Raw genomic sequence first — 13,767 nt, 5'->3', positions numbered from 1 at the left:
TCAAGATTGTGCCATACTTACTTCCTGTATTCCCTTTTGCCCTTCTTTTTTCTTTGTTTTGAATTATAAGACACACCCAGTCACGTCATTTTATTTCTACATAGTTCATTATGCATCTTTGAAATATGCAGATAGTTTCTTAAATAATCATGACATCATTGTCACACATTACAAAATTGGAAATTTCTTGGTTTCCTCTAATACCTGATAAATTTTCAAATTTTACTGATTGTCTCACAAATATATTTTTACAATTGGTTTCTTCCAATCAGGATCTAGTTAAGTTCTGTGTATTGCATTTGATTGTTTTACTTAAACTCATAATTCAGAACAGTCCTCCTTTTTTTCATCCTCCTGCTGTTGACTCTAGAAACCTGGTCACATCCTTGTACAGTCCAGAGTTGTTAGTCACTTAGTTTACTTCCTTAGGATGTCAGTTAACTTTTTCCTTTTTTCTTATAAATGGACATTAACTTCAATGGCTTGATTAGATGCAGTTTCAACTTGTCAAGTAAGGTCCACCCACATGTTGCATTTGATTGATAGTTCTTTTCTTCTGTAAGTTCTCCATCTTTTCCTTTTTGTCTTTCAGTTTGTTGAAGAAATTGGGTTGTACTATAGTTTCCCACAGTCTAGATTTTGGTAATTGTATCCCTTTGCTGCAGTATTCACGTGTTCCTTTGTATTTCCTATAAATTGGTAGTTGATCAGATCTAGATTTTAAATTTGATTCTTCCCTCACTTTGGCACAGAAACTGATGTAAGAGGTAATAATAGTCTTCCATCAGGTGGCATGTAATATCTGGTTGTTTCTTTAAATTATGTTAATAGCTATTGATGCTTGCTACATAAATTCACTGAAGAGATGTAAAGTAGTACTAGTTTAATATTATCATTGCTTGTTCAGTTACTGACTGGAATACTTCTGTGTAGAGAAACTGCCTCATCCGTATTTGGTTACCCAGTGGATGGTTTTTTTGTTTGTATGTATTGTTTTGGTTTTTGAAAGGATAAAAGCTAGATTTCCCTTTTCATTTACCAGTTTTCAAAGTAATGAAATACATACAAGATAATGCATTGGTTTACTAGAATCCTGCAATATCTAGCCCATTGTTTGTTTTTATTTATCATTATGGACTACTAGATTTAAACATATTCCTGAGTTTTAACCCATTGCAGTTATGGTTCTTGTTGATAGTTAATGTTGTCCCAGGTTGGCTGCTGTGGTCTTTTGAGCTGGCCATATTTAGAAGTCGTTGATAGACTCTTACTGTCTAGCGTCTCAAGATACAGCCGACTGATCTTGTGTAGCCTGGGAATCAACCATTTGCAAAAGAGCTAATAACATGAGTTTTTGAAATCAGTATTCTAAAAATATAGTCAGAATTATTTAGGGGTATACTGCAACTAGGTTGGTCACTGTTTTCTAGAATTTTCAGTGGACAGAGCTAAGAAATTTTGTATTTTATATTTAAAGAGAAAATGCACAATAAGTTCACATTGATACTCTCAATTGAGATTCCAAGCCACAAGGTTTTTATTCAGTGTCCTCTGTTTTAACGTCTTTATCTCCTTTTCTGCCTTGATGAAAGTCTCAGTTCTCAAGGATACCATCGGCGATGGAGTTAGACTGTCACATAGCTGCTCATTTCCTTTATTCCACCTTATTCACAACTATCTCAACATAACAGTACTTACTCTCCCACCAAAAATATGAGTACTGAAAATAGTTTGTTTTTCTAGTTCTTTCTTTGTTGATGGGATATATTTCACTAGAAAAATGCTAATTACTGTGTTTTATACATCACTTGAAATAATTCCTTCCTTGTGGTTATGCTACCAGCTTTATACAAATTTAGGTTCGTTTATTTTATTTTATTCATTTAACATTAAGTCTTTTTCTTTAGGTAGGAAGAGTGGTATTTCTCCTAAAAAATCAAAATACATGACTCCAATGCAGCAGAAACTAAATGAAGTCTATGAAGCTGTAAAGAACTACACTGATAAGAGGGGTCGCCGCCTCAGTGCCATTTTTCTGAGGCTTCCCTCCAGATCCGAGCTGCCTGACTACTATTTGACCATTAAAAAGCCCATGGACATGGAAAAAATTCGAAGTCACATGATGGCCAACAAATACCAAGATATAGACTCCATGGTTGAGGACTTCGTCATGATGTTTAACAACGCCTGTACATACAATGAGCCCGAGTCTTTGATCTACAAAGATGCCCTTGTCCTACACAAAGTCCTGCTTGAAACTCGGAGAGACTTAGAAGGAGATGAGGACTCGCATGTCCCAAACGTAACCTTGCTGATTCAGGAGCTCATCCATAATCTTTTTGTGTCAGTCATGAGTCATCAGGATGATGAAGGAAGATGCTACAGTGACTCCTTAGCAGAAATTCCTGCTGTGGATCCCAGCTTTCCAAACAAACCTCCGCTTACTTTTGACATAATTAGGAAGAATGTTGAAAATAACCGCTACCGACGGCTTGATTTATTTCAAGAGCATATGTTTGAAGTATTGGAGAGGGCAAGAAGGATGAATCGGTATGTTTTCAAAGGCATTTCTTTTTGAGAAGGTGTGACATAGAAGGTGTAAAATAGAAGAAAGAATTTGCTTTGATGTGCTATTTCAGCGTACAGTTGGTGGGGTGCTATTTTGAATTTTAATTAGAATGTATAGAGAGTAAGAATGTTCCGGGGGAGAGAAGGCACACTACTGACTTGGGCCAATGAGGGGAAGAAATGAGAGACAAAATTGAGGATATGTTGAAAAGGATAAACTTTCAAAATACAGCCTTTCATAGAACCTGTATTTTAAAAGGATGGAATGCTTTTAATTAGAAATAATAATAGGATTTTCTTTTAAAGTTTGAGTTCAGTGCAAGTGTGCTTTAAATAAAGCAGCTCTAAAATATTAATCTAAGCTTACACTGATTTAAATTTGATTTCCATTTCAGACTTCTCAAAGGGCTTGTTTTTAATTGCAGGTTTGTCGCTTTTAAGTTCATTCTGCAGACATTAAATGTTATAAAAAGAACAGGCAATCAAATTGAAATTTCCATCAAACTTAAATCCCCTTCTAATTTTGATCTGTGCTGTATATTTGCCACACAACAATAGCATATACTCAGCTATGGAAACAGTTTCAGTTCTGCAGTCATGGTGTGTCCTCTCTGTGCTCTTGGGATCACTTGGGGAGAATAAAACAGTTAAGAATACAAACCCTACCTTCCTAGAGCTTATTATCTATTATACTGATTGCTTGACCTTTAGTCAGTGGGCATGGGGTAATTCCAGCCAGGGACTCTCTGAAGCCTGGATTTGCTCTGGATCTTGAAAGAAAAGTGAAAAGTAATATTTGCTGTTCCTATTGAGCGCTTGCCCTTTGTAAAGTACCATGTAGATGATCCCTAACCCTTACTATAGCCATCATAGGTAAGTGATAATCTTCCAATTTGTATGTGAAGATGTGCACGAGAGAGAGAAGTAACTTGCCATAGTCACACAACTAGTAAGTGCGGCGACTCATCTTGTTCCTCACTGCAGGGACTGCTGCTGAGCCAGTCACCAGGAGGCCAGTCAAGCAGCACAGCCAGGGATGGTAAGACTTGAGCTCTGTGCTCTAAGAGCTTAAAGTCTGACAGCTGGAACAGCACCTGTGCTTAGGGAGCAGTCGTTCCCAGCATGAGATAACATTTAAGGACTTGGTATTTAGTAAGATGGTGGAGTAATAAACTTCTGTAGGGTTCTAAAGAGCATGAGATGTCAGGGAAGAATGGGGAAATGGGTGGGATTGACATCAGGTAAGTGGTGTGAGTTAAGGCATAAGGTTAGGAAATGAGTATGGTGTGTTCACAGGATAGGTAGAGTTAGGGTCAGGTTGGAGAGGCCTCTGAGAGGCACGTTTAAGATATGGTCCTTATTCTTCAACAGTGAAGAAATAAAGTGGGGAGGGGGGAGTGCATCTTGCAGTTAGAATCTGTGTTCATTTATTTCTTAGTTTTCATTTATCCTGAAAATATTTGTTAAATGGCTACCAGTTATGAGCATGTTCTGGATAACATGGAATATACCAGTGGACAAAACAGACAAACCCTTCCCTCAGGGCGCTTAAGAGTTCTATTCTTGTTCTCATTTTACTTAAATAGTCCTTAAATCTAAAGTCACTCCTCTTCTCCCTACCCCATACCCATACCCATTACTTCTTGGGCTTAGTTCTGTGAGTGAGTCTTCCACAGTACATTTCTCTTAGATTATTATTGGTCTTCCCTCGTGGCTCATATGGTAAAGAGTCTGCCTGCAGTGCAGGAGACCTGGGTTCCATCCCTGGGTTGGAAAGATCCCCTGGAGAAGGAAATGGCAACCCACTCCATTATCCCTTGCCTGGAAAATTCCATGGACGAGGAGCCTGGCAGGCTGTACTCCATGGAGTCGCAGAGAGTCAGACACGACTGAGCGACTTCACTTGTTTCTTTCTTAGATTATTAGCAGCTTTGTCCTTGAATAGATGATATGATTATTTTACGAACTGAGCAGATTTGTATCTGTAAGAAATAAACTCTTTTCTTTCTCCCATTGTTGACCTGATTAGCTTTTGCTGTTGAGGCCTAGGAGGTAGAGCCCAACGTAATTTTACAGTATTCCCTTCTTTGAGGTTTCACTTTCTGCAGTTTCAGTTACCCAACATCAGCCAAGATCCAAAAATACTAAATGAAAAACCCAGAAGTAAACAATTTATAATTTTTAAATTACACAATTTGTAATTTTTAGACTACACAATGTTCTGAGTGCATGATGGAATTATAAATCTGCCCTTTGAAAGTAGCATAGATTATCAAAAGTGCATTTTCAGTTTTAATTTTATACTAGTAACTATAAGCTCTTATAAAATTAATTTCAAGTGAACAGCCTTCAGAAGTCTCTATTCAGAAAATAGGCATCAAAATAGTGTCTTTGGAGTTTCTTCCCTTGGCCAGTTTTAGTTTTATTGCCTTCCTACAAGTGTTAGCATTTCTGTAACCCGAAAAAAGGCTTTAGAATCTTCCTAGAAACACCCATCTGGGTTGTTATTGGCATTGTTTTAAGTTGCCAGGTCACCTGTGCGTGTGGTCAGCATTCTGGAGTCTTCTCAAGCTTGGTGCTCTGGTGGTCGGTGTCAGCAAGCAGCTGACTGGGCTGGACTGCAGCACCTGCCCTGACCAGAATGCCTCCACAACTGCTGCTGAGTCTTCGTCCTAACCTTTGTGAATAATTTTTCAAACCCTGATATTCCTAGTAGTTAACAGAATTATCTTCAGGCCTTCCTCAGACCAACAGTGGATGACAAATAGTAACAAAATTTCTTTGAGTCTAAATTATGAAGTTCATTTTGCCCAATCGTCTCATTTTATAAATGGGGAGAATCTCTTAAAAGTTTTCAGTATGACACAGATTTTTTTTTTTTTTTCTCTTTCATTGTGTTTTCTCTGCTGGTTCCCCAGAATTATGTAGTTATTTCTCGGGAACTAAAATGAACACTAACTCTGAGGCCTGCAACCATTTTATGATACTCTCAGGACTTTGCAATTTAGGTTCAAATATTTACTGAGTCCTAGCAGCCTAGACAACCATGATATAGATCCCCCCCCCCACCCTGCCAAAAAAAAGGGCTAAATTTTCTGTTAATATTTTATCTAGTGTGTTGATCTCTTAACTAAAAGAAAGTTAGAATGAATCCCAAGATTAAATTCAGGTAAGTGTTAGACATGGTATGAAGCCTTAGTATAGTCCTTGGTTCTTGGCAGCCCTCTTTTGTTGCCAAACTTATTAATGAATGTACCACGTTTCTCCCCCAGGAAGCTGGGTGAGGCTTTTCCTTTTACATGAGCTATACAGGGAGTGAGCCTTAAGGAAATGAAAACTGGTGGGCAGGAGGCTCACTGAGGTAAAACTGAACAAATTTTAAGGAGATACCCATATTAGAACTGCTCAGAAGTTATCACTATATCAGTGAATACATTAAAGAAGCATTTCATGGAATGCTTTTAACATATGATCAGGGTGTTTGAAAGAAGCATATTGTGTGTCAATGAATGTTCTTGATGCTGTTATAGGACAGATTCCGAAATATATGAGGATGCGGTAGAACTTCAGCAGTTTTTTATTAAAATTCGTGATGAACTCTGCAAAAATGGAGAGATCCTTCTTTCACCAGCACTCAGCTATACCACAAAACATTTGCATAATGATGTGGAGAAAGAAAAGAAGGAAAAACTGCCAAAAGAAATAGAGGAAGATAAACTAAAACGAGAAGAAGAAAAAAGAGGTTAGTTTCTTTTCATTTTGTTAAATGTGAAGGAACATTATTATACTCTGTCCTAGCTGGTCTTGCTGTGGAGTAGACCTCTCTTTGTGTAAATGAAGACTCAGGGCATTGGCTCTTACCAAATGGACATGGTAAGCTGGAAGTGTTTTTGTCAGTATTAACTTAGTCAGACTGAGAAAGATTGGAAGTTGCCCGTGACACAGCTGTTACTCTTAGTATTTCCAGAACAGAGTCAGTTAATTCACAAATGTGGCAGCTTAATACCTCTTAATATTGCTAGTAAATAAAAACCTAAGGGGCCCAGCTGAGGCTCAAAAGCATTCTCAGCAGTGAGTGCATAAAGTTTCTGCCCAGTTGTTCAACAGCATGGCTGTCCTTGTATGGACTCAAGACAAGTAGATACTTTGGTTGAAACACTTAAGGAGGAGGAAATTTTTATTTTAATTGTATCAACCTAAAAATGTTACCTTGAGTCACTTGCCAGAGCTTAGAAATATTCAAAAGTAGGAACTTTTATTAGAAAGTTAATCATTCCTGAAAAAAGAGTTCACATAAAATACCTGGAATGTATAACTTTTCCAAGAGTCATATTTATCTTTGGCATCAAGTCTGCTCCTTAGAATTTTTTCCTCAGGAAAGGGAGCAAAATAAATGGTTTAAGCAAATTCTCATAAGCAGTGCCATATGCAAAAAAAAGAGAAAGGAACCCGGTTGGTGAGGACTGATTTTACCAGCATAGGGCTACCTGCCAGTAGAAACCAGCAGCTTTTTGCCAGAGGGAATGTACTCATTAATGGTGATGAGAGAGAGAGAGTGCGTGTGTGTGGGTGTGTGTTGGACTGGAAGAGGGGGTGGTTTTGTGTCTTGACTGCCAACAAAAGCAGTTGATGCAGGAATGAACCGAGTAAACGTGCAGCTTTGCTTGCCCCAGGTAACAGTTGACGTTGAGGAGTATCCTGAAAATTATTGTAGAACGACTAACATAAGCTCGCCACACATCCTTGGCTGACTGGAAAGGGCCCATGTGTAGAGGAGTCGCGAGAAGCTGCTGAGGTGAAGGGGAAAGATATACCATGCAAATAGTAACCATAATGAGTTGGAGTGGCTATATTAATCAGACAAATAAACTTTACGAAATATTACTAGAGATGAAGAGGGACATTTTCAAATGTTAAAAGGGTCAAACACATATAATACTTACAAGTGTATATGTACCTATGGAGGAGAAAATGGCAACCCACTCCAGTATTCTTGCCTGGGAAATCCCAAGGACAGAGGAACCTGGCAGGCTGCAATCCACGGGGTCGGAGAAGAGCCAGACACGACTTAGAAACTAAGCAGCAAACAGAATGTACCTGACAGTGGGGCTGCAGAGTACATGAAGCAAGACTGACAGCACTGGAAAGGGAGACAGTTCAGTTACTAGATGCGCCTTGGTGCACCTTTCTCAGCAAACGACAGGCTAAACCAAAAATTGGCAAAAGTATGACTTAATAAGATTAGGCTGTCGTAGACTGAACATTATGTCCCCCACCAAAATCCATATGTTGTAGCCTCCAGTGCGGAGAAGGCAATGGCAGCCCACTCCAGTACTCTTGCCTGGAGAACCCCAGGGGTGGGGGAGCCTGGTGGGCTGCCGTCTGTGGGCTCGCACAGAGTTGGACACGACTGAAGTGACTTAGCAGCAGCAGCAGCAGCCTCCAGTGTGTTGGTATTTGGAGATGGGGGCCTTTCGGAGATAATTAGGTTTGGATGTAGTCATGAGAGTGGAGTCAGGACAGTGGAATTGGTGCCCTTGTGAGGGGATAAAGAGCAGGAAGACGGCGGTCTGAAGCAGAACGTGGGCCCTCACCATACGCCAGATCTGCCTCCAGAACTGTGAGACATGGATGTTCGTTGTTTAACCCACACTGTCGTCTGTGGTGGGTCTTCTTACAGCAACCTGAACTCTTGAACAGTACTGTCAATCGGCTTGACCTGATGGATATGTAAAACGCTACACCAGTGACTGTTGCTGCTGCTACTGCTAAGTCGCTTCAGTCGTGTCCGACTCTGCGACCCCATAGACAGCAGCCCACCAGGCTCCCCGGTCCCTGGGATTCTCCAAGCAAGAACATTGGAGTGGGTTGCCATTTCCTTCTTCAATGCATGAAAGTGAAAAGTGAAAGTGAAGTCACTCAGTCGTGTCTGACTCCTAGCGACCCCATGGACTGCAGCCTACCAGGCTCCCCCTTCCATGGGATTTTCCAGGCAAGAGTACTGGAGTGGGGTACCATTGCTTCTCTGACCAGTGACTGCAGAATACACATTCTTGTAGAGCCTGCATGGAACATTAAATAGAAGGGATCATGAGCTGGGTCATAAAACAAGTTTCAAAAATTTTTAAGGATTGAAATCATGCCAAGTTTGTTCTTTGAATACAATAAGATTAGATTAGAAATTAGAAATCAGCAGAAGGAAATCTAGAAAATCCCCAAATATTTGGAAATGAAGCAGTACATTTCTCAGTAACCCATGGATCAAAGAAGACATCAGAAGGACAGTTAGAAATATCTTGTACCAAATAAAAGCAAAAATAACATATTAAAATTTATGGGATATAGATAAGGTAGTTATTAGGAAATTTACAGATTTTTAAACGTGTCAGAAATATACATGTTTAAATTCATAAAAATGAATCCACTTTTCCACTTCAGAAAGTTAGAAGAAGAGCAAATCAAGCCTGAAGTAAATAGAAGAAATAATAAAGATCAAAACAGAATTCAATGAGTGAAAAAGACAGAATGCCAGTACTGTACTGAGTGATGTTTGACACACCCATGACAAAATTTTGTATACTTGGAATTTTTTCCTTTTAAATTTAGTCGATACTTTCCCTGGCAACGCAGAATTAATGACAGCTGCTCTCTGAATTACTCAAAGCCAGCTTTCACAGTATGGCCTCCGCAAGCAGCATCAGTATCACCTGTTAACTTGTTAGAAATGCCGGTGCTCTGTTCCCGTGCCAGACCTACCAATTCCGTAACTCTGAGGGAGGGACTCAGCAGTCTTTGTTTTGGCAAGACCTGTAGGTCGTTCTGATGTGCACTTAAGTCTGGGAGTCACTGCTCTAAGGCCTTGGATTTAATGAGTGGTGGAGCAAAAACTTACGGCACCTGCCTTCCTTCTTGCTGGATTAGCAGTGATTTGTGAACCCAATATAAGGTGGCACGTTCTAGAGAAGAGGCAGTACTGACATTTTTATGGGGTTTTTGGCCATGCCACATGACTTACGGGATATTAGTTCCCTAACCAGGGATTGAATCCAGGCCTCTATTAGTGAAAGTATCAAGTTCTAACCACTGGACTGCCAGGGAATTCCCTGTATTGACGTTTCAAAGACTGCTGGTCACTGTGCTAATTGATCCTTAGATACCAGAAAATGTTTTCGACGACTTAATCTATGATGAAGACCTGTGGTAGAAAAGCAGAGCCACATAAAGAAAAAAGCTAGGAGACTGACCTTTCCTTTTTCAATGCTGTACCTCTCTTCTGAGCCTGGGAGCCTTTGCTGATGAGAGAAAAGGAAGACTGCTGCAAAGAACTGCTTTCTGAGGCTGCCAGAGCATCCCTGTTAGTAATTACTCACCTTTTGCACTAATTCAGAGACTGTTTCCCCAGCATGAGGCTGGAGGTAGGTAGGAAGTGGTGCTTTGCCGTAGAATGTGAGGTCAGCCCTGGAAGGACGGAGTAGGAAAAGCTTAGAAGCAGAGTACTCTGAAGGTTGTTGTAACTAGTTATTTATGAGTATTAAAAGGTGGCAAAATGCTGGAAAGAATGGTGGTTGTGTGTCAGTCAGCCTTCTCTGTCTTTAAGTCACAGAGTAGGTTTCTTAATAATCAGTGGAAATTGAGGGAAACAAAATGTTACACACCCTGTTTTTATATTAAATGCCAGAACTATTCCTACTTGGGTCAGTAAGCAAAAGTAAGACTACATAAACGTGGGCAGATGGTATGCAGATACCATTGCTCCTTCTTCCAAAACGATTCAAATGACGAAAGGGGCCTTTTAAAACAAAACAAGCACAAAAGCATTCACTCCCCTCAAAAAAAGTGGAGGAAACAGTGGAAGAGAAGATGATGGCAGTTAAAATTTAGAAGCTAGAAAAATTGATAGTTAATGCTGGCTTCAAGGCTAGCATCAGATAAAGACCTTAGCAGGCCATTTCCTGTCAAGAAAGGCACAAGCATTAGAATGCCGTGTACACCTGGCAAATGAAGGTGCATGCAAGACTGGAAGCAAAAAGTTTAGTTGAAAGTCTAAATTTAAAGGAGCTGAACCTCTAGATTACCTCCCCACCCTTCCTCTGACTGTTCATCCCTGAAGTGTCCAGACTCAGGGATACCAGGCTGACCTAAGGGTTGGGGTATGGTTCTGAAGAGGGGAGTTAGGAAAGGATTTATACCAAATAGTGAGACCCCTGACCTTCTAAACTTCTGATCTCCTAGAATAGCTTTTAATTTTGAGACAGGGAGAATTTTTCTCTTGAGAAATGCAGCAGGCAGTGGGGGAAAACTAAAGATAACATCTGGTCCTCAGTGAAATCCATCATTCACCCAGCTCTGTGTATGCTGGCCTGTGTATGCTGGAGAGCTTCCAGTCAGCTTTTTAAGTATTTTAACATTTTAAATAGAAGCAGATATTTATTTAAATGGACCAGATATTTAAGTGAAATCTCTCTAAGATGTTACGATAAAGAACAAAACAAAAGAAAGAACCTTAGCGGAAACAGAAACAGTGAAGGCTGCAGGAGAAAATCTTAGGCTTCAAGGCCTGGAGTTAGTTCTCTGTGGCTCCACACTTCACCCCTAAGTCATCGTTTCTCATGAAAGGTAGCACAGTTTGTACCTGAGCTGCTTTATCAGCCTGTTTCCTGTCTCTAGAGTTTGGGGGGGTTACCAGCCTTCCATTTTGTGCCCTTTCTGTCCCTTTCAGGCCAGTGTTTCTGCTGGTATAAAATCCCCAAGAACCTTGTGAATCTACTGCATATGTCACAAGGATTCATTTGATTAATCAACTGCTAGATAACATTTTCCACCAAAATTGTCAAAACTTAAAAAAAAAATTTTTAATACCAATATTAGAGAGTGAATGGAGAAATAGACCCCCCACTCCCTTGTAGCCAAATAGTGATGGATTTAAATTGGTATAGACTTTGGAACATGCATTTAAAAATATTTAATGTGCTTATTTCCAGATCTTCAATTTATGAAAAATTATCCAAAGGAAGTAATCAAAGAAATGGCAAAGCTTTTTACTTAAAAAAAAAAAAAACAAGTATGGTGTTTGTAAATGATGGCTTATGTATGTTTAGTTGCTAAGTCATGTCCGATTCTTTGTGACCCCATGGACTGTACAGCATGCTAGGCTTCCCTGTTCTTTACTATCTCCCAGAGTTTGCTCAGATTCATGTCCATCGAGTTGATGATACTATCTAACCATCTCATCCTCTGCCGCCCTCTTCCTCTTTTTGCCTTCAGTCCTTCCCAGCATCAGAGTCCTTTCCATTGTTAGGTCTTTGCATCAGATGGCCAAAGTATTGGAGCTTCAGCATCAGTCCTTTCAATTAATATTTAGGGTTGATTTCCTTTAGGATTGTTTGGTTTGATCTCCTTCCAGTCCAAAGGATTCTCAAGACTCTTCTCCAGCATCACAGTTTGAAGACACTAGTTCTTCAGCGCTCAGCTTTCTTTACGGTCCAACTTTGACATCCATACATAACTACTGGATAAACTCTAGCTTCGACTATATAGATCTTTGTTGGCAAAGTGACATCTTTGCTTTTTAATACACTGGTTAGGTTTGTTTTAGCTTTCCTTCCAAGGATTAAGCATCTTTAATTTCATGGCTGCGGTCATCCATGGTGATTTTCGAGCCCAAGAAAATAAAATCTGTCACTGCTACCACTTTTTCCCCATCAATTTGCCATGAGTGATGGGACCAAATGCCATGATCTTAGTTTTTTGAATGGTGACTTATAAGCCCACTGTTTCATTCTTGTCTTTCATCCTCATCAAGATTCTCTTTAGTTTCTCTTCAGTCTCTGCCATTAGAGTGGTATCATCTGCATATCTGAGGTTGTTGATATTTCTCCTGGCAATCTTGATTCCAGCTTATGATATAGAAGCCATTAAAAAATATGCTTTAGCAAAACTAAAAATCTTCTTGAAAAGCATTTGATCTCAGAGGAAATTTTTATGATATTAAGTGTATAAAGATATAGTATCTGGGCTTCTCGGATAGCTCAGACAGTAAAGAATCTGCCTGCATTGCAGGAGGCACAGGTTTGATCCCTGGAGAAGGAAATGGCAACCCACTACAGTATTCTTGCCTGGACAATTCCACGGACAGAGGAGACTGGCAGACTACAGTCCATGGGGTCGCCAAGAGTCAGTCACGACTGAGTGACTAATACTTTTCATATATAGTTTACAGTATGTTGAATGAAATACATGTCTCATTAGTTCTAAGATTCCATTCATTGTGACAGAACCATGTAATAACAGGAGAAAGACATTTCAGTGGTATTAAGATGGCAAGAAAGTACATACAAGATTATCTCTAGGATCACATGACTTATGAGCGGCCTGTTTTCTTCTTTATACCTTTCTGTACCATCCAAAATGACTACAATGAGCATATATTATTATGGTGATTATTTTTATTCTGTAGATACTTTATGTATGTATTTAAATTAGTGGCAGTTGGTTGTAATTTAAAAAGACAATTTTGAGTAGAGACTGTTGGGAATGTGGATACTATTTGTCCTGAATCCTGCCTTGGAGTATCTGGAAAAGGATTAAATGTATTAGTATGTGTAGTTTTAATCCTGCATCTGATTGCCACATCCCTTTCGTGAGAACATTTTTCTCTTTTTTACCTAAGAAGCTGAAAAGAGTGAAGATTCCTCAGGAGCTGCAGGCCTCTCAGGCTTACATCGCACATACAGCCAGGACTGCAGCTTTAAGAACAGCATGTACCATGTTGGAGATTACGTCTATGTGGAGCCCTCAGAGGTCAATCTACAACCTCATATCGTCTGTATTGAGAGGCTGTGGGAAGATTCTGCCGGTAAGTTCATTTTAAATTGGGGAGCAAATTGGTGAGATGTGATTATTTTACTCCTTGTTTCTCAGGGAAGGAAGTTGTACCTCAGACATTTTATTCCTTTCCACAGTAGTTGTTTTACACTCTTAATAAGTACAGTCCACCCACTACATGAGGAACATAGGATCGAGCACTGTTGGGCAGTGGCATAGCTGAGTCAAAAGAAACACAACTTCTTGAAGTCTAGACGAGAGTCATTCATTCAACTGATGCTTATTAAAAAAATCCAAGAGCCAAACCCTGTAGGATGGCCGAGAGTCAGAAGAACGAAAGGTCCATGTTTTGTCCCTGGCAAAACCACTCTGGTA

General features: G+C 39.7%; 1 protein-coding gene across 1 annotated transcript in view; it reads left to right on the top strand.

Annotated features, from left to right (window-relative positions):
• PBRM1 (polybromo 1) overlaps nt 1-13,767 on the top strand; it is a 94,316-nt gene that overhangs the window by 50,230 nt on the left and 30,319 nt on the right. Inside the window, exons 18-20 of the mRNA XM_052637117.1 lie at nt 1,908-2,550; nt 6,099-6,310; nt 13,238-13,423. Of these exons, the coding sequence (XP_052493077.1) occupies nt 1,908-2,550; nt 6,099-6,310; nt 13,238-13,423 (1,041 nt within the window). The remainder of the gene's footprint in view (nt 1-1,907; nt 2,551-6,098; nt 6,311-13,237; nt 13,424-13,767) is intronic.

Source organism: Budorcas taxicolor, chromosome 1, assembly GCF_023091745.1.
Source record: "Budorcas taxicolor isolate Tak-1 chromosome 1, Takin1.1, whole genome shotgun sequence".
Lineage (NCBI taxonomy): Eukaryota > Metazoa > Chordata > Mammalia > Artiodactyla > Bovidae > Budorcas > Budorcas taxicolor.
This window is presented reverse-complemented; position numbering and strand designations above follow the sequence as displayed.